This window comes from Panicum virgatum, chromosome 5K (genome assembly GCF_016808335.1).
Source record: "Panicum virgatum strain AP13 chromosome 5K, P.virgatum_v5, whole genome shotgun sequence".
NCBI classification, from domain to species: domain Eukaryota; kingdom Viridiplantae; phylum Streptophyta; class Magnoliopsida; order Poales; family Poaceae; genus Panicum; species Panicum virgatum.
In genome coordinates this window covers 22900478-22924995 of record NC_053140.1, presented here as the reverse complement: position 1 = coordinate 22924995, position 24518 = coordinate 22900478, and the positions used below count along the sequence as shown (strand labels likewise).

At 42.0% G+C, this 24518-nt stretch overlaps 3 protein-coding genes across 17 annotated transcripts; 1 reads left to right on the top strand and 2 right to left on the bottom strand.

Annotated features, from left to right (window-relative positions):
• Positions 1–3769: 3769 nt before the first annotated feature.
• LOC120709795 (pentatricopeptide repeat-containing protein At3g06430, chloroplastic-like) lies at positions 3770–5016 on the bottom strand. Its single transcript, XM_039995444.1, has 2 exons — positions 4516–5016; positions 3770–4342 (listed from the first exon to the last, which is right to left on the bottom strand). The coding sequence occupies exons 1-2, from the start codon at positions 5014–5016 to the stop codon at positions 3770–3772; spliced, it is 1074 nt and encodes a 357-aa protein (XP_039851378.1).
• A 764-nt stretch (positions 5017–5780) lies between these two features.
• On the top strand, positions 5781–22663 carry LOC120709461. Of its 15 annotated transcripts, none has more exons than XM_039995101.1 (35): positions 5781–5869; positions 7376–7519; positions 7600–7650; positions 7775–7828; positions 7968–8608; positions 8767–8937; positions 9040–9429; positions 9564–9624; positions 9715–9783; positions 9922–10196; positions 10292–10354; positions 10491–10628; positions 10754–11121; positions 11231–11408; positions 11520–11618; positions 12207–12338; positions 12483–12606; positions 12726–12906; positions 13017–13737; positions 13945–13993; positions 15510–15617; positions 15735–15807; positions 15884–15998; positions 16715–16817; positions 18622–18673; positions 19156–19225; positions 19334–19374; positions 19463–19530; positions 20115–20221; positions 20695–20745; positions 20845–20957; positions 21177–21297; positions 21411–21499; positions 21876–21954; positions 22262–22663. In XM_039995101.1, the coding sequence occupies exons 5-18, from the start codon at positions 8306–8308 to the stop codon at positions 12749–12751; spliced, it is 2397 nt and encodes a 798-aa protein (XP_039851035.1). In that variant the 5' UTR covers positions 5781–5869; positions 7376–7519; positions 7600–7650; positions 7775–7828; positions 7968–8305; the 3' UTR covers positions 12752–12906; positions 13017–13737; positions 13945–13993; positions 15510–15617; positions 15735–15807; positions 15884–15998; positions 16715–16817; positions 18622–18673; positions 19156–19225; positions 19334–19374; positions 19463–19530; positions 20115–20221; positions 20695–20745; positions 20845–20957; positions 21177–21297; positions 21411–21499; positions 21876–21954; positions 22262–22663. The 15 variants fall into 15 exon arrangements, 12 of the variants coding, with proteins under 12 accessions (XP_039851035.1, XP_039851034.1, XP_039851028.1 ...); XM_039995100.1 differs by having other exon boundaries at positions 20115–20266; XM_039995094.1 differs by adding an exon at positions 16075–16091 and having other exon boundaries at positions 20115–20266; positions 20695–20957.
• On the bottom strand, positions 13275–15324 carry LOC120709794 (protein FAR1-RELATED SEQUENCE 5-like). Its single transcript, XM_039995443.1, has 3 exons — positions 14890–15324; positions 13680–14772; positions 13275–13339 (listed from the first exon to the last, which is right to left on the bottom strand). Exons 1-3 carry the CDS (start codon positions 15322–15324, stop codon positions 13275–13277), a joined length of 1593 nt encoding a protein of 530 aa, XP_039851377.1.
• Positions 22664–24518: the final 1855 nt, after the last annotated feature.

The window sequence follows — 24518 nt, the reverse complement described above, 5'->3', positions numbered from 1 at the left end:
TATTCCAGATATGCTAAGAATCCTACTGTAAAAGTTTCAACAAATCTTAGTCAGCAAATTAGTCGTGAAAAACAAAACAAAAAGACACTACTAGAAACAAAACCTATTTATACATAACAAGATATACAAGTTCTGGTGTTAAAACTTTTTCTGAACATTTCTAATATGGTGTAAAGTATTCTGTGAATTTTTCATATTTTTCTAGTTACCATAACTATTTATCATAAAATAGCACTATTAAACATGGATTAAATCACACATATAGCTAGAACGATCAAAAATTAACCAAACTTGGACATGGGAGTTTAACTAGCATTAAGAAAACATGGAAAAAGTTTCATGCACATATATGTAGTATAATATCCAAAAATAAATAGCAAATTGTTAAGCTAGAACTAGCAAAGACTAGGGTTTCATCTAGTTAGGGGTGTCAATTGGTGCTCATATTTTAACACAGGTCTACACATTGCAATAAGTAACATCTAGCCAAAAAATCAGCTATAGATACTGAGTATAACTCCTAGAACAAACATAGCCCATTTAATCTAATCTTTTTTCTAGATTAAAATGTAGATAGATTCTGAAGATGTGCATGTAAGAAAACTTGTAGATATTGTAACAAGGATTCCAAAACAGTTGAGTTTGCATTTTTCCGATTTTTCTACGAATTTATATCGATTTTACAAGTTTGTTGTTTTTGGAAACAAAAAGAAAAACAAAAACAAAACTGACTCTCGCATATATACCCCTGGAAGGTTTTGGGGAATTGCAAATAGGTCCCTGCCGGAGTTAACAGGGGAGGGGCGGACCTTAGGGGCCGAAATCCGGCGAGGTCGCTCGCCGGCGGCGAGGGGGAAGTGGGGGATTAGCACCAGGGGCTCAAGAGGAACCCGTAGGTGTCTCGGTGTGCGCGGAGGCGGTCCGTGGCACGCCGGCCACGGTGAGCAGGGGCGGGCGGCGGGCGGCCGTGGCGGCGGCGGCGCTCCGGCTAGTCGGGACGGCGGCGAGCTGGCTGAGAAGCTTCACCGAGGCGCGAGGAAGGTGTCTGGGGGGTCCGTTGGGGGCAAGGTGGGGCGGGGGAGGGGGTTCCGCGGCGGGCGGCGGTTCTGTCCGCTCCTGCGACACTCCGGCGAGTCTGGACGGCGGAAGGAGCGGCGAGGCCGGGCGTGGAAGCTTCACCGAGGTGTGGGGAATCTCGTTGTGCTCTTGGATTGGGGAGGAAGCGGCGCGTTTGGGCTTTGTGTGCACGGGAAAGGGAGAGGAGAGTGAGGCGAGTATGGGGCTGAAGTTTGGAGGGCGAGGGACACTGCAGGGTGGAGGCCGAGCGGAGGGGGCAGCTCGACGGCGAGGTCGAGCGGCGGCACGGCAATGGCGGCGGCTGTGGCTCGTGGGTGGGCGAGCAGGGGCTTGCCTCGGCTTTTATGGGCGAGCAGGGTGAAGGAGAAGGGGATGGGCGCGGGCAGGGAGACCGGGCAGCTCGGGCAGCACGGCAGCGGCCGCGGTGCTCGGCCGGACGCGGCTGTCGCCGAGCGTGGCGTGCGCGGCGGAGCGGGGAGTCAGCGAGGGCAGCGTGCGCGCTCGAGTGGGGGTGATGGCGCGGCGCAGCGTGGCAGCGGCACAGCGGCAGCAGGCGCAGCGAGACAGCAGCGCGGCGTCGTGCGGGCGGCGCAGTGAGGGCAGGCGCTCGAGTGCTCTGCCCTGCTCGGCCCTGCGCTCGGGAAGCAGGGAAGCAGGAGGAGGGAGAAAGGAGGGAGAGAGAGAGTAGAGAGAGAAAGAGATTTGACTTTAAGTTTTCTTGAAATTTTTCACATGAACTCGAAAATCTCCAAAAACAAAAGTTGTTCAAAATTTAAAATCCTACAACTTTCGTTTCAAGCACAAACTCATTTGAAACATAGTTAAAGAGTTAAATTTAAATTCTTGACAAATGTGCATTATTGCTCTATTTGAATCCAAATTCAATTTTTTTTTCTTAAATTTTTGTGTAGCAGCTTGAAAAACTTTGAACATGAAAGTTGTTCATTATTTGAAACTATACAACTTTGGTTTTGGGCAAAAGTTTATTTGAGCTATGGTTTGAAAATTATTTTCAAAGCATGTTGGTAAATATTTGAATTATTTCATCATTTCATGTGACCACTTTAAAATTTGAATTTGATTACTCTTGCAAAAATTTTAAACATCACCTAGGGTGTATATCATTGCATTCTATTCGTCATTTCATGGCGATGGTGAACAATTATATTTAAACCTATAAAAGATGTATTTTACCTAAAGGTACATGCACATACACACATACACATGCATTTATTTCAACTTCTCTTGGTTAATTAGGCATAACGCTATATTTAATTTCTCTTGCTTAGCATTTTAATTACTTGGGTTGTCACACTAATATTAAACCTAAACAAGGCAAAGCACCAAATTGGAGATTAACCTGGCGCTGAAAATAGTGTGAGACAATTCATCGAACAGTATATGGGCATGTAACAACTCACTTGAAATTGACCTCACATTTACCTAGGATTTCTAATGAATACCTGCACAAAAACAGAAGGTGGCACGAAATCTCGCAGCACGTCCTTGCTCAACTCATGATCAACGATGCTCACCTTGGGTTTGGAGCTGAATCAGGACATGCACATCTGTCCCCTGCGCCAAGACCAGCTGCTGCTTGGCCTGGTGCTGGTCAGATGCCTGTGCTGCTTGCCTCCCTGCCTCGCACCGCTGCAGGCTGCTGGCGACTTGCTCTGCGCCAGGGACCAGATCGCCTGGACCTGCACTGCTCACTGCGCCAAGAACAGCCCAGCGACCAGCACCAAAAATTCCTGCGCAAGAACAACAGAGGGAGACCAAACCAAAATCCAACACCGGAGAAACAAAATCGAATCAAATCAACCGCCCAGAGGGCAAGAGGAGGAGAATGCCTCCTTTCCCATTGATTTGCAGTACCAGGTCTCAAAGATCCATAAAAAATCTGAATCCTAGGTGAAGGAGGAAGGGGAAAGAACAACACAGGAGAGGAGGAGCACCCTTCCGTTCTTGCGCCAGGGGAAAGAAGAAAAAAAACAGAGAGAGAAGGTGCCTATCCACCTCTCCTAAATTTCCCACTAGCTCTAATACTAGAAGGACTAAACTACCCCTAGACATAAAACTAAACTAGAAAGTCCGTAGGGGCAAAACCGGAAAAAGATACATGATCTCATCCGACGGCCGAGGTTCTTTCTTCGAGTCGAAGTCTTCTCCGCGATGCCGCCGTGTGGACGAAGATCCGGTCCGCGGTTTTGGAGGGTCCGCGAAACCCGGGTAGGTGGCCGGTTTTGAGAAAACCGCCAAAACTCCACGCACGGGAAGATTCCCGCCTCCACGCCGTGGCCCTAGACGCCGTTCCCACCTCAGCCTTCTGACGGCCCTAGACGCCGCCCGACGCCCGTCACCTCCTCACCCGCAGCGAGGCCCTAGATGCCGTCGACGTCCGTCGCCTCCGTCAGTCCCGAGACCGACGCCCGTGCCTCCACGACTTGGCGTCTTCAACTGCCGTCAGCTTCTTTGGTTTTGTGGCGCAAACCAAGAAACCCGCCTTCCGTCGCCACTTGCGCCCTTGATCCAGGAGTGGACGCCACAGCTGCCGCCTGGCCTGAGTTCCTCCACGGCAACTCTCCGTCGACACTCGACGCCCGTGTACCTGCAATCCAAAGACCAAGCACACGATCACACCGCACGGTTGACAATTCATTCATCACAGGCAGGATAGAGTACTCAACATTCCTCATGGTTCCATCCTATAGCTTCGGAACTTCTCATACCATTTTTCCATTGATTCGACCTGACCCCTGTTTCCAAACAGGCTTAAGATGATGTTTATGGTCCAGACATCTAGTTTGCAGGTTGTGCTATTAAGCATGTCAGAGAGCACTTTCTCCATGTCATCCAACCGTCCAGACTTCCCATAGCCGCTGAGGATAATATTCTGTGTCACAGTATTGGGTGCTATAGACCGCTCAGCCATGTCTTTGTACATAACATCTACGAGGTCAAATCTGGCGGCATCGACGCAGGCCTTGATGATGGTGCTGTAGGTGTAGACGTCAGGCTGGCACAGCGGCGAGGCCTTCATGTCAGTGAGTAGCTGGAGCGCCTCAAGCAGTAGGCTGCTACGGCAGTAGGCCCCAATCAAGGCGGTATAGAGCTCAGGGGTGGGTTGGCATCCTTGTTGCAGCATCTCATCAAAGAGTTGGCGTGCCTCGGTGGGCTGGCCTGATCTACCAAGCAGCACAATGAGCTTCATGTAGGTGCCCTCCTTGGGATGGTAGAAGGGCTGCTCCTTGAGCATCTCGAACACCTGCAAGTACCACTTGTACAATTATTAGTGCCAGCATCAGCATTGCAAATGGCTTCCTTCCCTCAAACAAACAATCGAATCTACTAACTAGCAATTCAGGGGAGTTGTGGGTTGTTGAAGCCGATGGAGCAATGCAAACAAGGGAGATCAAAATCTGACAGGGTGCTGTTTACCTGGAGCGCTTCTTGCCAGCTCTTGGAGTTGATGCGGTCGGCGAGGGCCTCGGTGATGGTACACGCCCATGCCTTGGCGTCCGCGCGGGCGTCCAGCCGCTTCTTGACGTTCTTGAGGGGAGTCCTGGACGCTTTCGAATCGGGGCCAGTGGATATCCCCGGAAACTCCCCCGCCTTCCAGTGCCGCTTCTCTTGCGGCGGCAGCGGCGGGGCCGGGCGGCGGTCGTCGCCCGTGCCCGGAAACTCCCTCTCCTTCCAGTGCCTCCTGCCTTGCCCCAGGGGCTGCCGGCCGCCGTCCCTATTCGCAGTGGCCACCGGGAACTCCCCCGCCTTCCAGTGTCGCTTCCGTTCCGGGAGCTGGGAGGAGTCCGAAGTGCCACGCTTTTCCTGCGGCGGGGCGGCGCGGCGCCTCTCCTGCGACGGGGTCACGTGGTTCCCGTACCGACCGGCGGCCGACGTCACCCCAGGGAGCCGCCGGAGATGAAGCGGCGGCGGCAGCATTCGGGGGTTGGAGAAGAGAGCAGACCCCAGGCAAGGGGAAGACGTGTAGGCCGCCGGGCCCATGAGGAGGCGTGGCTTAGATTCAAGAGTGAGGTAGGAGGGCCGGCGGAGAGAAATGGTTGCTTAGCAGGCCGCTCGCCACAGCCGCGCTGCGAGCGCCATGGAAAGGCTTACGTGGTTAGGAGAGAGCTCAGCTAGGACCGCCGCCGCAGGGCTGGCCGCTCTCGTTCTGCGCCAAAGCTCGCCGAGGAGGGGACGAAGGCGAAGGAAGAGAGTGAAGCAGAGGAGGGGGATAAGGCGGGGTCAGGGAGAGGTACGACGAGTCGGCCCACAAGTCAGGGTGATTGATTTCATGCCCACCTGTCATGGATCTGTATGTAATTCAAACCTTTTGAGGATATTTTGACTTTTTTGAGAATTCTATGGCTAGATTCTTCTTCTATATTTATATAGTAGTTTTGTACACTTATATACGTTTTTAACATGTTTACTAAAATTAATTTATGGTCAAAATATTGCTCATTGTGCTATACTTCAATTATTTAAAAATGGATGGAGTGTCTATTAATTTTCACAATAAATTAGAAAAAAGCTAAATCTTGCCCGCGTGATTGAAACGTCCCCGTCACACGGCTCTGTGGCCGTCGATCCAGATGGAGCTGCCGTCGGATGTAAGCGTGGGACCAGAGGTGGTTTGTTGTGTTGACATGTGGGCCTCGTCAGTGCATGTATTTTTGGAATTTTTTTGACTCGGCGCCAACCTCATTTGCTGTCTAGTTAGGAGCCGTTCAGGGCATTTGCTATCTTCTCCGGAGACGGGGGGCGACGAGGGGAACGAGATCCAGCGCCGCAGGTATGTCGACCACCGGTGTTGTTCCCGGCATCTAGCATGATGATCAGCTTTCGCATCTGCGGTTTGAGTTGAGATTTGACGGTTTCAGGGGGAAGTTTTGGGGAGGGGGGAGGGTGGGGGAGCATAAGGTGTATTCGCTGTTGTTTTTGTCTCCTGATCGTCGTCGATTTACTTTGTTGAAGGTTTTGTACGATTTTGGGGCCAGACGAGCTCAGATTTGACGGAGATTCAGTTTTGGGGGGAGGGGGTGAGCAAAAGGTGCATTCGTCTGTTTGTTGTCGATTTTTGGGTTATTATGTTGGATGTTTTGTACCATTTTGGGCAAGACGAGCTTACAATTTGACGGAATTCGAGTTTTATGTGATTAGCTCGGGTGATTTTTGAAATTTATTGGGGGGCGGGGGCATGGCATCGACAGTATAGTGGAGAAATTGCAGAGCATAGATGCGAGTTTTGCACAGGGTATATGTGTTGCTTAGGTACATGCGATTTTGCACGGATTATCTGGTTGAGTTCAATTGGAATTAGCTTGGTTATTCTCACACACTCAATTTTTGTAAATTAGGATGAGTTTTTATATTGGATTACGCTGCTTGTCTGTGAGGTGGGTTTGTGTGGGGATGTTGGTGATTTAGTTTCATTTTTCCATGAACAGTATGTTTCCTCCTCTGTTCGTCGTCGATTTTGGTTTATTTTGTTAAATGTTTTAGACCATTTTTGGGCGAGACGAGCTCACAATTGATGGACATCCGAGTTTATGCAACGAACTCGGGGTGATTTTTGAAATTTATTGGGGGTGGGGGTGGGGGCATGGCATCGATAGTACAGTGGATAAATTGCAGATTGTAGATGCGAGTTTGCACAGGGCATATGCGACTTTTTGCATGGAGTGTCATGTGGTTGAGTTCAATAGGAATTAGCTTGGTTATCCTCATTGGTAGAGTCTGTATACTATGCGGATTACGCTTGCGATTTTTGAAATTCTTTTTGTGGAATATGGGCAGGGTGAGAGGTGACTGGGGTACACACGAATCTACTGATATCCAAGTATTACTGGATAGCGTTTTTGGATTTTGCGAGTCAGTGCACATCTACTTGTCTGTGAGGTGGTCTATGGGGGTATGTTTTTGTCAAGCGTGTAAATGTTCAGTATCTAGTTGAACGGGATTTTGATTGTGTTTGGTTTTAGTCACACCCAATTATTTGCAATTCAGCATCTATTTGTGTCATAGGTTATGGTGATTTTACATGGTACAGTTTTGTGCAAATGGTGTTTTGAGAGCAGAGTGATGAATGGAAAACAGTAGAGAGGTATACATGAATTAATTCCACAGCTATCCAATGCACTGGGATTTTTGCTCAGTTCATTGCTGCTGTGTGTGGGTGCGATGGTGGGTTATTTCTCTTATTTTTAGTGTGTTATTGTTCAGTCATCGTATCATATTCGGTGGTAGTCTTAATGTTCAGTCAAGCTATTTGTGAATTGTTTTAATTTATTTCTCGCAGATGGGGCGAGAGAGAGCAGGGCCCTCAAATGGCTTAGGCGAATATGAGGACACCCAAGGTGAAGGCTTGCATGATATGGAAAATCAAGAGGGATGCTCTAAGGACAATGATATGCTGAGCTCAGATTTATCAATTGGCTCTGATGTGAGTGATTTTATGTTGTATCTTTTTTGCCACTTATTTTCTTTTTAAATTTTTTCCCCTTAACCATTTTCTGTTTTCAGTCTAGCAGCAGTGATGGTGATACAAATATGCAGAAGTTGTATGCTCGTGAGGTATGAAAAGGATGATCAAATCTCATATACTCAGTGTTTAATTCATTCTTTTTCCTGTGTGATGTGCCACAAGGTTATGTGCATTTCCTCATACTCTATATATCTGCGTTTTTATTTTTTTCAGCGTGCTAAGTTGAAGGATCTGAAGCGCAAGATTGAAAAGTCACTTCATACCAATGTAAGTGTTTTCAGTTGGTTTATGTAGTTTCCAGCATCACACATTTGTCATTTTATTTCATCCCCATACTTTGTGGTACTTAGCAATACCTTTTTTTAATTGTCCTATTTTTGTTGTTGAAATACGTGTATCATAACAGGCCCATCATGAGAATTTTGCAAATTAAAGGATGCTTTTACCAGATTCTCTGTTAAGTTGTACTCATCTGTCCTTGATGCACTTGATGAATATCAGAAGTCTGTTATCTCAAAATATGGGCTTGCATCTTTGCTACTATTCCAGAAATGCACTGTACCTAACAAATTCGCAAAGTGGCTTGCACGCCATGTGGATTGGAAGTCGTCTCAGATCTCTATTAATGGAAATGTTGCCCCTCTCACCCCTGAGTAAGTTCATCTTGTATTGGGTTTGCCGATTGGTGGCAATTCATTTCCACCCATTGCTACTTCTAATTCTGTGAAGTCTAAGATTCTATCAATGTTTGGCAAGAATTCAATGCCTCAAGTGCACTTCTTTGCGAACAAGCTAATAAACAGAGATCCCATGTCTGATCAGGAGATAGTTATATGTTTCATGCTCGTAGCTTTGAATAGTTTTCTCTGTCCAAATTCATCTCTTACACCAAGCTCCAGTTATCTCGGTGCATTTGATGACATTGAAAAGGTTAAGGATTTTGACTGGTCGAAGCTTGTATTGGATTGGTTGCTAGAAAAAGTTAAAGATTTCACTAGAAGTAGCAAGGTTCAAAAGACTCTTGGTGGTTGCCTATACTATCTGGCTGTAAGTTTTGTTTTCTACCAGATTTCTGTATTTTTTTTGCACTCTATGATTTGTTGCACTGAAAATCTTGTCTTTTTGTGGGCTCTGCTGTTTGCAGTACACATGTGTGTGTACTTTTTTGTTAGGTGTTCTAATCCTATTTGTTACGTCTTCTATAGGTAGTTTATCTTGATTCTATTGACTTTGGGAACCGGCAAGTGCTTGGTGGGATGCCATGGATTGCATTTTGGAAGGATAAAATGATCAAAACATTTTCTGAGCTTGATAGCACTGGACCACGGTATGGACATAGGCAGCTCCTTTGCCCTACAAAAACTTGTTATGCAAAGGTATTTTCATCTGTTATAATTTTGTTTTGTTTCATCATGTCTTATCTCTTTTGCTTACAGTGTTCTATATTTTTAAACATTTTCTTCCTTTTCCATGAACAGCATTTAATAGATACAGGAAATGATGCATCATCTTCTGTAGCTAATTCTGAATTCAAGTTGAAGCTTGATGAGTGTTGTGGGGGCCAGTTGCTAGAATGCTTGAAGAATGATATATGCAAGCTGATGAACACATTCATGCAGAAATCAATTGGTTCCGCTAATCTGGATGTTAGCCTCATTGGGGATGCACTTGATGAAATGAGATCTACTATATCAAGAATTCTGAATCAGTTTCGAAGTGTTGATAGTGCTGTCCAGCATCTGGTGCTAGAAGTGTTGGAACTAGTTCATGGATTCAATAATCGTGCTGGTAATGATGACTCAATCAGGCTGGAAGTTTCAAAGGATACCTCTGCATATGATCACCATGCAAACACATCAGCTGGTCAGGTCAGCATTGGTTTTTTGTTTATCATCCATTTACATGTATTTTTTCAGTTAATATATATTTTTCTTTGACGATCACGTAGATGTGTGCTCCCTCTTTGACCTAGTATATATATTTTGGGTTTTGTTTTGCATAGGACCATTTGACTGAAGGCACTATAAATGTGAGGCATAATCATAACAGCCTAACAAGACACGGTGACAAATTTTATACACTGTCTATCTTTCTTTTAGCTAGTATATGCATTTTAGTTTGTTTTTCTTACATAGTTCCACTTGATTTCTCAGTGCCAATCTCTTCCACATTTGTGTCTCCACGGCCTGTTCATACATTTTCATCTAGACTGCCAAGATGTGGTGAGTTAAAGTTATTCAGATCCCCATATTTGTGTTATTCAGATCTTGCTTGGCTGTTATAAATTTTTTGGCTGTTCCATGTGTAATTCGCGTATTTGTTTTCTATCTCTTATTTAAATTTTCATTTTTTATTACCAGCTCCCTCAGCAGGTGTTTATGAGCAGATGAAGGCAAGATCTGAACTTTGCCGCAATTATGCCACTGAAACAGAAATTGCATCTTTGAGGGACCCCAGATGCATTATTAGTGATGATGAAGGTAGTCGACCACCCAAGAAGGCTAGGTCCTGTACTCCAGCAAAAAAGGCAGTGTCACCTAGTGATTTCATATGTATTGAGAGTGAAAACAGTCCTGCCACTGATTCAGCTACACTATATGTTAACCAAAGTATACCCAGATTTTGCTCCCAAAAGGTAACTATTTTTGTTATTTAATTTTTTCCTTTATCATGGCTTTTGTTTTTAACATGTAGGTTCTAATTAGTACTTATTTTTGCAATTTCGATCAGTTTTATTCTTACTACACACGGAGGGATGAAGCATCAGGTCAATGCTCTGTTCGTAATCCTTTGGTAAATTTCTTAGAACCTTATGAAGTCCCTATAAAATATTATACTTTGTCATGCATTTTTGTCTCCAATTCTGTGTGTGCTGAAACTACACTTTAATAATCTTTGGTATCTTTTTTACAAAAAATCTGCTGTATAGACTCCTATTCCATTGGATAATCTAGAAGCATCTACTGATGTTTTGCAAATAATCACTCCAAGGCTCACCAAGACTACCAACAGTTTGCCAAGGAAACGCTTCAGTAATGACAACAATGAAGTGTATATAACAGTTCAAGTAATGTTGCTTTGTTATTTTAAAATACTTTTCTTAAATATTCTAATGCATTTGGTTGATTATTAAATGTTTCTGTTTTGTATATTAACATTTTGGTGTAATCAAACTTCGTTTTTTGCTTTTAGAGCTCCCCTGAAGTTGAAATTATTGGCAACAAGAGCATGCAATCAAGGATTCATGATATGACAAAGAAACTTGATATGGCCTACAACTCGAATTTGACTGCCAATGAGACAAGAAACAAGAATCCTGACACGACATATACTCATGTTTCTCCTGAAGATGTAGCCCCATCTGAAGATGATGGTGATGCTACACAACAGAAATCCTCAACAGGTGGAAAGGTACCACATTATGGTCCGAGGCGATTGGTGAAACCAACTATAGTCATGGGCAATTCATATGAAAATATCAGGACTTCATGGAGAGTGTCATCTTTGGAGTATGATAACTATGAAGCTATTTGCAATCTTGCTTCATCCAACTTCAGCAAGTAAGCATTTGCTGATTTCTCCCTATTCACTAAGACTTCTTTTCTTTGCTCTGCATTTTTTGTATGCTAATGATTTTTTTTGTTTTCCTTATCTTCTGTCTTCATCAAGTGAGACTGCTGTTGACCTTGGTGGAGTGCACTGCACTTTCTGGTCTCTTGGGCAATCCCTCGGGCCTCAAGGTTTTGTTAATAATTTTGTATTAGCAACGTTCTGTCGCCACCTTTTTCTGGGCCCAGGTGGTCACCCAAGTGCTTCAAAGAAACATTATTTCTTCCCAAGTGTATCTGTATGAATACTTTTCTGACTTTTTCTGTTTCATATTATAATACATTAAAGTGCAATTGTTTCCTAAGACAGTTTTTTGATTTGTATGGGTGCATTGTCTCTTTTATGTCAGGATAACCTATTAAAAGAAATTGAAGAAGCTGACGAAAAAATCTTAATGAATGCATTTACCAAGTCGACTAAAGCAAAAGCTCTTCAATCATCAAATATGGTACATTAGTTAATAGTCATGAATATTTTTCCCTTTTTGTTTTGATGTACATTGTTATATTTCTTTTATCTGTTAGTTAAGATGTATCTCTTTTTATTGAGTGCTTTTCCGTTATGTTTTCTTGAGTTGCTTAAATACTTGATGGCTTTGAATTGTACTTGATCCTGCGACTTTGATGAATAGCACTGTATCTTACTAACTCTCATGTGGTCAACCAGTTTTGTGTATTTAGTATGCATTGCTGATGATTACTGTTTTTTTAATGAACATTGTTGGGCAAAATTTAGTTTGTTGTGCATGTTGTGGTCTGCTGTTTGACAGTCTGAAATGACTATGAATTGAATTTCCATTTTATCTGTCTAAAAGTCTCCCCTGTTGCTTTTGTCTATGTCTAGGTCAATTCATCTGATTTTCAATTAAAATTTGTTTTCTTCAGTTTGGTTAAATACTTGATGCCTTTGAACTGTACTTGATTCCTGCAACTTTGATGTACAACAGTGGATCCTACTTACTGTCATGTGGTCAACTAGTTTTCTGCATTACCATCCATTGCTGATGATTAATGTTTTTCTGTGATCAAATTCACAGCTTTTCTTCCCAACCTGCTATCAAGGCCATTGGTTTGTTTTTATTGTTGACATAAAGGACCATTGTTTTGTTTTCCTGGACTCTCACTACAGTTCAGAAGATGAGTTCCACTCACATGTGAGGGAAATGATGGTAGGGTCTTATGCTTTTTTGTTATAATCAGCATACATTTGAAGTTTCGACTTCTTATAACTCATTTAGATAGGAGCTTGCTGATTTTCCATCATGTCTGGAAATTCATTTTATTTCATGAGAATTTCATGTCTTTCTGCGCAGGTGCGATCTTTTGCATTTCACTGGAACAAGTATATCACTGGAACAAGTATATTAAAGCAGAGATGCCATTTGATGCGTTTGAAATTTTGTATCCTGATATGCCTAAGCATGGCGCAGATACGATGTTAGCATTCTTTATGGATCCATATTTTTTTTGTTATTTCACTGAAACATATTATCACGGATCCCATGTATTTTTAAAAAGATTTTTTGAAATCAAACTGCATTCTTTTTTTTGTGTAGGTATGACTCAGGTATATATGCAATGATGGCTCTTAAGTATTGGATTTCCCCACGCACTTTGCTATCAGCTATTTTCCAGCCAAAAGATGCACCAAGAATCAGAGCCAAGTTTGCAAATGACCTGGTTTTTACACAAACAAACACTGGGAGAAAGGATTTGATCTCTTCGTACCATATGCAAGTAAGTTGGTATTCTGTTCTAGTATATGTGAGCTCATTATTCATTTCCATTATATATTCTTTTGATTGTGTTTTGATTCATTTGCTACTTTGCATGTCTTTTTTTCGCAGCAAGAATAATACTCAAGTCGCAAGTAGAGGAAGCAAGGAGAGACTCCATTTTTGTTCGAAATGATCATTTTTTTCGAATACGGTGACCCCATTTTTGTTATGTGGCACGCATACGAAAGACATACATGTCGATATTACAGTTTCCCATACATAAATATAACTCCATATGACTAGAGTACTATATAGATATGCATGCTGTTCTATGCCCTGCGTTCTTCAACCCTCTTGTGTTCCTTTTTTGTGACATTTTGCTTTTGCTTACTCTTGCACTCCACTTGCTGTAGAACTTGCTTTCTTCCTTTTATTTGGATTCTGATCAGTGCCTGCAAATTTACAACTTTTTAAAAACATGATTCGTTCTTTTCTGCAAATGATTATGTTTCATGTGTATCAGAATAGTACAATAATTTGTTTCACAAATGATCCCATAAACCATAACTTCTGTTGGTTTCTTGTTTGCATTCCTCTTCTTCTTTTTTGCACTCTGTTCTTTTATCTGCTCTATCAGTGTTGTAAGTCTTTTTGCTTTCCGTGGCCGGCCAGTCTGTTTGAGTTTTATTGGATCATTCACAACCACTTGATCTCCACCACTTTGTAAGGTATTTGCAGGTATAGAAGCAGTGTCATGGCCACTATTGCTTGCTGCCTGGGTGCTGTTCATACCTTGCCTGGACAAAATACCATCTACTTCGACGTTCAACTCCTGAAACTTTGACAGAAGGTAAAGCATTGACTCTTCTGTTGCTGCTGCTTTAGAGTTGAGAGCTGCAGATTCTCTAGATAGCATGTTGAACCGCAGCAAAGAGGCACTTGCTGCTTCCGCAGTTTGCTTTGATGGCACCTGAATTTTCATGTCTTTCTTTCTCCATCTCTCTATTATGTACTGTTCTGGGATTTTACTGATATCCTTTTCAACCATTACTTTCAGTATATGAGAGCACAATATGCCATCCTTGCTGAACTTCCCACATATGCAGGTGAACTCCTCACTCCCTTCTGTCATGTTAGCTGACACCATATATTGGCGCATCCTATACACCTTACGCACTTGGTTTGTTCTTGGCCAGACCATAAATTCCTTATTTGGTACCATTTCAGTGTAAGCCAATGTTGTTGTTTCTTTTAGCTGCACCTGAAATTTCTTTAAAATGTTTCTATTGTACATTTTCTGCGCTTGTTGCTCTATCTGATAGTCAAATAGTAGTTCTTTGCACTGTTTCTGCCTGCTCTTGGTGTCCTCCTCTGCTTCTGTTCTGTCAATAGTGTCCACAATTCTTTGGTACTCTTTCATAAAGCTTATCATGCTGTATGTGGGCCCAATGTTGTCTTTGAACCTCGCATTGGTTGTCTCACTCCTTGTTGTTGTATGTAGAAATGGGAAAAACTCATTTTTGTAGTATACAGGGATAAACCGTTCCCTTGTTTCCCACATCCTGGTGAAATAGTTGTTGTTCTCTAGCTTATAGTCTGCAATCATCTTGGTCCATAGGTATTCAAACTCTGTTGTTGTGAGGCTATTATTGACTGTATCTTCAAACTCTTCCATCAAGCCTTCATTATTTGCAAACACCTTGCCATTTTTACTATAGCACTTGTTCTTTATGTGGAATAAGCAGTTTCTGTGTACTGCGTCAGGAAACACAATTTTAATTGCTGCCTTTATCGCATTATCCTGATCAGTAATGATTGTTTTCGGATGTTTGCCATTCATTGCCTCTACGAAAGCCTCAAAAACCCATTTGAAAGTTCCCACTGTCTGATCATGTAAGAATGCGCATCCAAATACGCATGTTTGGGCATGTCCAGTGACACCAACGAACGGAGCAAACGGGAGATTGTACCGGTTAGTCATGTGCGTTGTGTCAAAACTCACGAAATCACCATATTCTGCATAGTACTTGATAGCTGAACCATAAGCCCAGAATAGGTTTTTCAGCCTTTTATCTTCATCCACATCAATCTTGTAGAAAAATGTTGGATCTTGATTCTTCCTTTCCATGAAGTAGCTCAGCACCTGACTCATATCTGTACCAGTTACTTCTCTATTAATCTTGGTTCTATAATTACTCACGTCCTTCTTTTTATACAGTAATGCTGTAACTCCACCTCTTAGATGTGAAAGGATAGCTATCATTTTGCGTGTTGGAATGTTGTTGTGGCTGAGGGTCCTGATCATTGCTCTTTCCATTTCTGTCATGTATTTCTGACCACTGAACAGCAAATCATGGTCCTCAGGTGTAAGTAGATGGTTATGGTCGAGGTCAAGTCTTGCAACTTTCCAGATGCCATTGGACTCGCGAACAACCATCGCCACATGGCAATTTGTTCTAACCTGAACATTTCTTTTTCTTTTTCTTTTTCGACCTTTCCTTTTTCCTATGTCAGCCTGAGTGCTTGCTTCTTGTTCCTCCACAGTCTGTTTGGTATTTGGTTTACCATAGTAGTGGCATTTCATTGTAACCTTAATTACTTCGCCTTTTCTGCGTCTAGCAGTAGTTCTCGTCACATGTGTTACGATGGGCATAAAGCCAGCTAAGAACCCATGGAAGGCAAAGAAATAATGAGCATCATGCCTATCCTTGAACTCCATCCCAATCTGAGGTGTGTAGACACTTGTAATATCAGCATTGTTGCCTTGAGAAGCTGCTTTCCTCTCATTTTCTATGAAATCTTCTATTTCTTTCTCTGTCAATTCTTGACTACCATTGGGTTCTGCAGTACAATCATGCTGTGTTGAAACATCAACTGGCACATGGTCTTCATGATGGTCTGGCTGGGCCTCATCCTGCAAGTATAATTTTTGTCAAGCAAAGTTGTTGATTATTGGTTCTTTATTGTATCTTCTATCACTTACTCACCTCTTGCAGGTGCATGTTGTCGAAAATGTCAAGCTGAGTTTGAGGCTCATCATATTCATAAGCTTCATGATTCATCCAATTTGAAGTTGAGATGTCCTAATATATGCATGACCACAACAGTTAGGTATGACTAACATGTCTAATAATGTGTTATTGGGGGTAGGTTATTACCTCTGAGTATGCATCTGATGCTTGTGCAGTGCTTGTGCTTGCATAGGTATGGTGCTGTTTCTGCATGCATATTCAAAGTTCACCATTGGAGATGTTCAGATGAGTTATATATTTATTATGCTTATTTCATGCATAAATATGTATAGTGCATCACCTCTGAGTACACATCTGACCCCCGGGCGTTGCTTGCGCTTGCATAGCCATGGTGCTGTTTCTGCGCATGTATCTAAAGTTCACCATTCAAGATATTTAGATATGTTATACAGAGTTTTATTTTTTCCCCACTCCTGCAAAATCTGCATGTATCCATACCTGTGCATTGTATTGGAATGGTAATGGGGGGTTCTGCAATAAATCTCCAAAGCTAAATAAATCTGAAATGTTCTCCTGCAAATGTTTGTGCTCCCATATTAGAGGAATTTAGTAATTTTTTTGTCAATCCATGTTATATTGTAAATAGTAATCTTTTTACCTCTGCTATGTTGCCATCCAGTACCATGTCGGTCCAAGAAACACACATCTGATCAGACATCTGCAATACAACAAATAATTCATTTTCATATGAATGAGCATGGATCTTACTGTGTGTTTTTATTGATCTCATATGTGGAATGATGGCTTTTTTCGAGCTCATATATTTATTGAAATTTATTTCTTCTTTTTTATCAGATTACCTGTACTCCCACAGTAGTATCAGTTCTCTCTTGAGAGTTTCTAATCTACTCATACATCAGCCCAGTGTAGCCTCCCTGTGAAACACAGTTAAAATCAGGTATGTTATTACAGTGTATGGATGTAGATCACTTTTGGATTTTTTTTTTACTTTTCTTGGATGCATATTGTAATTCCACTGTAAATTACAATGAGTTTTTTGCTATGTTTGCACCAAAGTGAGAATAGTGTAAGTAAACTGTAAATGCTAGAGCAATGCACCCTATGCCATCAGAAGTTCAGTGTATGAATATTTTTCTGAATACTGACCATGCAGCAATGTACTTTATAGTTGAATATTTTTGTTCAGATTAGAGAGGGGGGAGTGGGGTTGAAACATTTTTTACCTGTACATAGTTTAGATCATGAGATCCCATTTGAACAGACTCAACCCTAGGTTGATCCCTGAAGCAAAGAGAGGTTTATGCATCATAGCCAGCTGATCCTTTGTCCTACAACCATTAAGTCAATAAAAACGTATATTAGCAGTCTACATATGTTTTTTGTTCAGATTCTTTGATATTCTGCTAAATTCAGATGTAGATAGTTAATTTGTTTCCTTTTTTTTCAAAATGCCCCCCTCTATGGGAATTGAAGTACTATCAGTGCAGCACATTAGATAGAAGCTGCTCACCTGCTTTCCATGACTAGGTGCAACTGGTTTTGATCAGAAGCGCAGTGATTGAACATGTCGTTTGGGGGATCACCTCTTCTTTGGATCATGCAGGATGGGGGGTAGGGAGTACATGGGGGCTGAAGAGATGTGCCTCCTCGGATCTCCTCAGGTTCCATAGATTGTTTTCTCGATCTGTTTCAAGGACTAGCGAAGGGGAGAGAGATGGAAAGAGATGTGGCGGCGCCCATGGTTTGTTGGCCGGGGCAGAACGCGCGTGTGGGTTTTGTTGGGCGATCAGGTCGCGCGCGGTGGGGGGCAGGAGGGTTTGTACGGTGTCATGTGTACTCTTTTCTTGCTCTGCACGTGAAGCTGGTGTCATCTTTTTTGTTGGGCTTTTCTCTTTTTTCTTTTTTTGCCTGGTTCATCTTTTCCTCTGGCCCATTTGTCATTTGACATATGCTTCATGTTACATGTTGTTGGCCCATTCCATTTTGGGCTTTTAAATATTTTCAATTTAATATCTTTTTTGGATTAAGTTAGTATATATGTCTACATATGTGTTACATCTAGTTTTTGTAGTTACAGTGTATTTTACACATTCATTAAGTCAGCTTAGAACTCAGTTTTTACAGTGTAGCTATTTTTTTATTTGTTTTTTTTTATATTGACTGTAAGTGTAGTTACAGTGTAAATTTTTTTAAACTATACCTGTAATTAGCATACATTCTGTAAGTGCAATTTTTAGTTGCACTTACAGTGTAGTTACAGTGTATTTATGGGTTAAGAGTATAGAACATTGTAACATTTTTTCATTTCTTCTTTAAGATATACAGTATAGTTACAGTTATTTTACTGTAGTTACAGTGTATTTACATCTTTTTTAAAAAGCACTTTTTTTACAGAATAAGCACAGATTAAGTGCAGTTACAGTTGCACTTACAGTGCAATTACACTGTTTTTGTATGTTAATAGCACAGAATATTGTAACTTTTTTTTCATTTCTTTTTAAGACATACAGTGTAGTTACAGTTATTTTACAACTAGGTGCAATTACAGTGTATTTACAGCTTTTTTTTGAAAAGTGCTTTTTTTTACAGAATAAGTACAGATTAAGTGCAGTTACAGTGTTGTTTGATTGATTGTTTGTTTGTTTCGGCATTTCAAAGTTGACTATTGTTTACAACTTGGCATGATTGTTTGGAAGATTTCTCATCTCCTCTTTGTTTATTGGTGTGATTTCATCCTGCAGTTACAGTAATCAAAAGCCTCCAGCAGGTGCGCATTGGCTGCTGTTGGATAAAGTAAGTCTTTCGAAAACCTTTCATCTTCCAGTTGGAGTTGTTGTTCGTATCGTAGCACAATGAAATCTGTTTTTTTAAGCTTTGTAGCCTCCTGCCAACAAATTCCATATCCTGCTTATTTCATATGAGGATATTCCATCATGACATCTGATTGCACCTATAATTCTTAATACATATTTTGATATTGTATATCCATTTCTCCTTCTTAAAATTGAAGTAGAGGGATAAAGTTGACTGCTAGGATATATTTAAAGCTAACACATACTCTTAGAAACCTGATCAAGTACTGTGCAACATACTTCCAATAATGGTGATTGCAGTACCAATGTTTCCAGATCTTTTGCTAATTTTCCTGACTGTAAGTGTAGTTATATTTGTAATCTTTTTATTATTGTAACTGTATTTACACAAAAACAATTTTCGATTGTTTACACAAAATCTATATTGGTTTTCTGATGTTTTATCTCATTTTGTTGATGCAGTTCTTTTGCTAACTCCGTGACTGGAGTTTTTTGACACCTGACATGTGCAAACTGGTTGCCTCTGCTACTTGTAAGCTAACTGCGTTGCTCCATTGTATGCACTGATACATTTAGATATCTTGATGTTATTGACATTTTGATTGCCTATGGATTGATGTAATGGGTAACAATCTCACAGGATCTATTCCGGATGAGGAACTGCAGTAGCTTTGAGATTCTGTATGTTGGTTCTGGATCTCTACTATTGTTTTTGGTTCTCAGTTTTGGATGCTATGATGTGAATTTTCTTTTCGTATTTGGTTTCAAGGGATATTTCAAACAACCAAATCTCTGGAGAAATCTTACAACATAGCTCACATTCAGGTTTGCCATACTGTAAGTCTTTCTCATCTTCCATACTTTTAGCTGATTTATGTAATGTACAGTTCTGTTTTTTCTGAAATCTTGAGGTTTTATTTGTTTTGGAACTATTTCTCTGAAATCTAGAGATTTTAACTATGAATGATTCTAACACGTGCCTGCTAAGAAAATAGTCAACGAATGAAAGGTCGTTGCTTGCACACAAATTGCATTTTAATAAAAAATTGTATTTCTCAGTGTGTGTTTTTTTGACCTGTGAATGTGTTTAGTTGTTACGGTTGAGAGTTTTTCCAAACTCAGGTGTTAAAATGCACGTCAACAACTGCACAAAGGTCAAAATACAAATCGGGTGAATAAGATGAATTTGATTTACATGTTTGATTTACAAGATTAAAAGAATAGAGGCAATGAAACTTGACAATTTGAATGTGTGTGCGAACTTTGCCATAATACAATGCTCCACTGAATTTCTTCCCACTTTCCATGTAATATGTCATTGCTTACGATCTGTGATAGTCGACGTGACTATGTGGTACAGAACAAGAGTGTTTTAGTAGCTGTCTACGCAATCCTAATATTTTCCACTGTCAAACTTACAGAATTCACCAGAGATGGATTTCTTCAGTGAATATGACGATGCCAACAGAAAATATTCATTTTGTTTCAGTTCTCGAAGAAGTTTAAACAGAAACAGCTGTGCCAAGAGGTGCATTTGGTTCATTGGTTGCCGAGGTTTGCTGGGACCAGCTTGGTAATTAGAAGTTCTTCCCTACTAATATACCTGCCAGGAGTCGTTACAAATTTATGCAAGGTTACGCTTTTAGTGGTAATCATTAAACTACTACCTACTTGATCTGGTCGGTTTTGGCTCTGCGTAGCATCACTTAGTTTAGTGCTGGTACCTACAGACTGTGTGCTAGGGTCATTCTAGGATGGTATTTTGGCCAGATGTTCCAGGCTTCCAGCACTGTTATGGGGTGCACCAAAGTGACCTTCTAATGGAACCAAATTGGGGAACTTAATTTAAATAAATACACTGACTATGAAAGACATTGAATTTAATCATACCTGTTTGTTTTATTACCTAAGATTGTTCATGTGATAAGTATGTTTGAACCTACGTTGTATTGGTTTCTGTATTTTGCTCAGTTTCACAGAAATGCAGCTCTGCTTTTGCAGGTATTTTCATTTGGGTATGCCGCTACATAGTACCACAACAAGTTGGCTGCTGTATGTTTAGAAGAAAGATACAGACTAGCTACCTACTATCTGTTCGTACGTGTGTCTTCATTTCCCCCTGATTTAATGCTTGATTTTTCCTTCTCTCAGACGTCGTTCAGAAAATATGTGGTCTAATCAAATAATGGACGCACGAAAATTCTTAACATGACACCTGCAAAAATTACCTACAAAGCCTGATATTTGAACTGCAGCAGAAAATGGTATTTCCCCGACCTCCAAAGTTAATGCATCTTGATTCTAGCATTCTATGTGTGCATTTCTTTAGTACCTGGCCAACTTTTTTTTATTAATTATGTACTCTTTTACGCACAGCCTTGGTATACTGCATCAGTGGCTTGGACCGTTTTCTGCTATTCTCAAGTATAGAGTGTGCTATTTATTCTCAATCGACTAACTGATGTTTTATTTTGTAAAACCAGCAATATCTTTTTCAGATGCTCTGAGAGCTCCGAGTCAATGCCCCCCTCATCGATCTTTGCCGCCGACAGGTCACAGAAAAGCATTGATCTGCATGTGGCCTTATCTGAATTAAAAAATTTGGTATTCCCCTAATCTATGGAGTTGATGCACCTTAGCTCTTGCGTTCCACCATGTCAATTTCAGTAGTCTCTGCTCAACCTGTATTTTGATTATTGATCTATCCTTTTGTGCAGTCATGATGCAGTGCGTTAGAGACTTCCTTCTTTTATTCTCAAGTATGCAGCATGTTTTCTCAGGTGTCCTTGGCGATCATTGTTGTCAGGTGTGTGTTCGAGGCTCCCCTACTGTCCAGTGATTCCCTGTGCCTCACCGGTTTGGGGATATACTCACTTTCCATTGTGAAGCCTAAAAAAACTCAGCTGCTCCTATGCATGTTTGCTGGATTGGAAATTACAGCCCCTGGAATCTCTGATTTTCATCTTGTTTAGCCTTATGAATTTAGGTTATTCTAAGCAGATTAGTTCCACGTGTGTTCTGATATTCATCTAGGTGTTTGCTTAGCCAAATTAAATGTTCACTTCAGCTCTACTTTGCCCTGTGCCTCACCGGTTTGGGGATTGGAGACTAATCTTTTATGTTCACCGGTTTGGTTAGCCAAATTAAAATGTTCACTTCAGCTCTATGTTCTTGGTGAACAGATTCAAAATGGAAGGGGCAGAGGATTGGAGCAATGTATATGGTATTGATTTGGCTCAGGCTCAGGCCACTACTTGGTAGGTGAGTGTCAATTTATTGTTGCGTGAAACTGCCTCATTTATGTGCCATCTTTTAGTAATTGCGTGCAACAAAAAATTGATTGACCATGCGGTCTACCTGACTATAAACATACAAAGGTAATAACTAGGGCTTATTGATTCGCTATATGTTTAATTTGAAAATTGAAACCACTACACTTCTGCTCCTCTCATGTATGATTTTTAGCATGCCCCTTATGATTGAAACCACTACATTCTTGCTCCACTAAATTCTTAACATGCCTTATGATTTTTTTTCCCAAACTAAGAATTCTTCTAAACGAAATTAGATTGGGCATAAGGGAGGGAGAAAGAGGAAAGAAAAGGAAAAAGGAATGCAGCATGCATGTTCCAGCAGCTTTGATAGCTCCAGCAGGTCAGGTTCATCATTGTGGTTGATGAACACAACATACAAGTTTCTATGTACTGAACATCCAAAAGGAATGCAGCATGCGTGTTCCAGCAGCTTTGATAGCTCCAATAGGTCAGGTTCATCATTGTGGTTGATGAACACAACATACAGGCTTCTGTGTAATCTAATCATTTTAGACTGTCTTAGATACTTCATTGGGCACTGCACGTTAAACTGGTTTATCAAGCTTCTATGTACTGAACATGCTAGCTACTGCTAATTGTGTTGTGCGCTGAGCTTTGTGAGATACTATGTATCAATGGAGTTCACTTTGCCTAAACCAAATATGGTGGTCCACGCGCGCAGGGGCGCCCCACAATCACTAGTAGGATACATAGGGTAATGTAACGAAAACTATCCACCCTTGCCTCATCGGACTCTCTTAGGCTTTTGCTGAGCATGGACAGGACGACGGGAAACTATAGGGGTCTGCAAAGGCGGGTCCTATGACTGTAGTCGGGCTATGTCCGTCACACATGCCAGTGAGGTCCTCCAATGTGAAGCCAGTGTTGTTGATATTCCTTCCGCTGGCGAACTGTGGGGGCGACAAAGAAGGTACTACAATGGTAGCATGCCAAATTCGAGAATTGTTAGGTATCGGTGATTTAAGTGCACAAATAAAATTAAAATAGTGTACTTATTAAATGTACCAAAAGTGGCTGGGGTGGTGTAGCAGCTGAAGATGTTGCCTGTGCTTGAGGTCGATAGCTCGCAAAGAACATAGCCGACGGGGCAAATGACGTAGGCGGTACAAAGGCTAGATGAAAATTTTTAATTAACAATTGACGTTGTTACATGTCGGAATGGAGAGACGAATTCTGCAAAGGTGGGTCTTCACAGTGGTAGAGCCAAGGGGGAGCCAGGGGGGGCAGCAGGGGCCATGGCCACCCCGAAGGTTTGGAGCAAAAAGTTTGTATACATGTATTGATCTTTCCTTTGCCTAATTAATCACTCCATTGTATGGTAATTTAGGTCACAGAGGCTGTTGTAACTTGTAACACGACACTTCAAGCCCAAAAAAAGCAGATAGATTAAATAATTGACGTATGACCCACTAACCCTATGGTCTACAATATCACAAGCAGTAACATAGAATTTCCATTGAAAAAATAATGCCTAATCCTATCGTAGAGTAGTACAAAAATTAAACATCTTAACCATTATTTTTACTATTAAATTTCTTCTTAGATTTCAAATATATATGAAAAATTAATGGTTTTTTAGCTATATACTAACAAATAATCTATGTCTATAACTATAGAAATTTCTACAGTACTATATATATTGAGGCTGTGTGTGGCCTGAGTTTGACCGTGTACATGGGTCCGCCGTGGAGTGACCAATTATATAACCTAGTAAACATCATGGAGGCGAAGACGACCGGCGAAGCCGGCGATGGCCTGCGGGAAGCAGAGGCGAGCGCCCGGCCGGCGGGAGGCGGATCCGGTTGGCAGGAGGCGGAGAAGACAGGCGAAGGCGGAGGCGGCCCGCTGGCGACAGAGGCGGTCCGCGCCCGGCGCCTTCGGCCGGCAAGAGCCGGATCCGGTGGGTGACGGATTTGGCCGGCACCCGGCGCGACGACGACAGTGGTGGCGGCGTCGGCGCAGAGAGAGAGGGAGGGGAAGTGCGAGGGAGGATGGGCCCACCGCCGCCATCTTTGCGCCGGCGCAGGCTTCCCGGCCGCGTGCTCAGGCGGCAGCGAGGTGGAGATGGCTAGCGTGGGGCGGTTGGGGGACGGCGGCGCTTCCGCCCGAGTCGCCCCTCGAGAGCAGATTCAATATTATTGTAAATATTTTGAATAAAGCAAGCCGTGAAAAAAAATCAAACGACTTATAATTTGAAACGAAGAGAGTAGTGGATTGTCGTCGTGCACGGGTTGGCGAAGGTGGGTCTTCACAACCAATACTGGATAGAAATTTTCCGTTGACATCTTTAAACGTGAGTTGGGCACCAATCTGCCCTTCCAACTATTAAAGCCTAGCCCAGCGCAGCCCACAACCCCACCCACGCCAACGAAGCCTTCTTCCTCTGTTCCGCTCTGCTTCTCCCCCGCGGAAGCACCGCCACCTTCGCCCAATTTGTCTACCCAAGATTACCGTTCACTATCACTGGTGTATGATTTGGAGGGAGTGGCT

Coding starts and splice junctions, on each gene's coding strand:
- LOC120709795 (XM_039995444.1), bottom strand. CDS start 5,016: ATGCTGCCGCCGCCGCTTCATCTCCGGCGGCTCCCTGGGGTGACGTCG. Junction 4,343..4,515: donor GCTGGCAAGAAGCGCTCCAG/GTAAACAGCACC, acceptor TGGTACTTGCAG/GTGTTCGAGATGCTCAAGGA.
- LOC120709461 (XM_039995101.1), top strand. CDS start 8,306: ATGTTTGGCAAGAATTCAATGCCTCAAGTGCACTTCTTTGCGAACAAG. Junction 8,938..9,039: donor CAAAAACTTGTTATGCAAAG/GTATTTTCATCT, acceptor TTCCATGAACAG/CATTTAATAGATACAGGAAA. Junction 11,122..11,230: donor GCTTCATCCAACTTCAGCAA/GTAAGCATTTGC, acceptor GTCTTCATCAAG/TGAGACTGCTGTTGACCTTG.
- LOC120709794 (XM_039995443.1), bottom strand. CDS start 15,324: ATGGTTGTTCGCGAGTCCAATGGCATCTGGAAAGTTGCAAGACTTGAC. Junction 14,773..14,889: donor ATGCAGAATATGGTGATTTC/GTGAGTTTTGAC, acceptor TTACATGATCAG/ACAGTGGGAACTTTCAAATG. Junction 13,340..13,679: donor TGGTATTTTGTCCAGGCAAG/GTATGAACAGCA, acceptor GTAAATTTGCAG/GCACTGATCAGAATCCAAAT.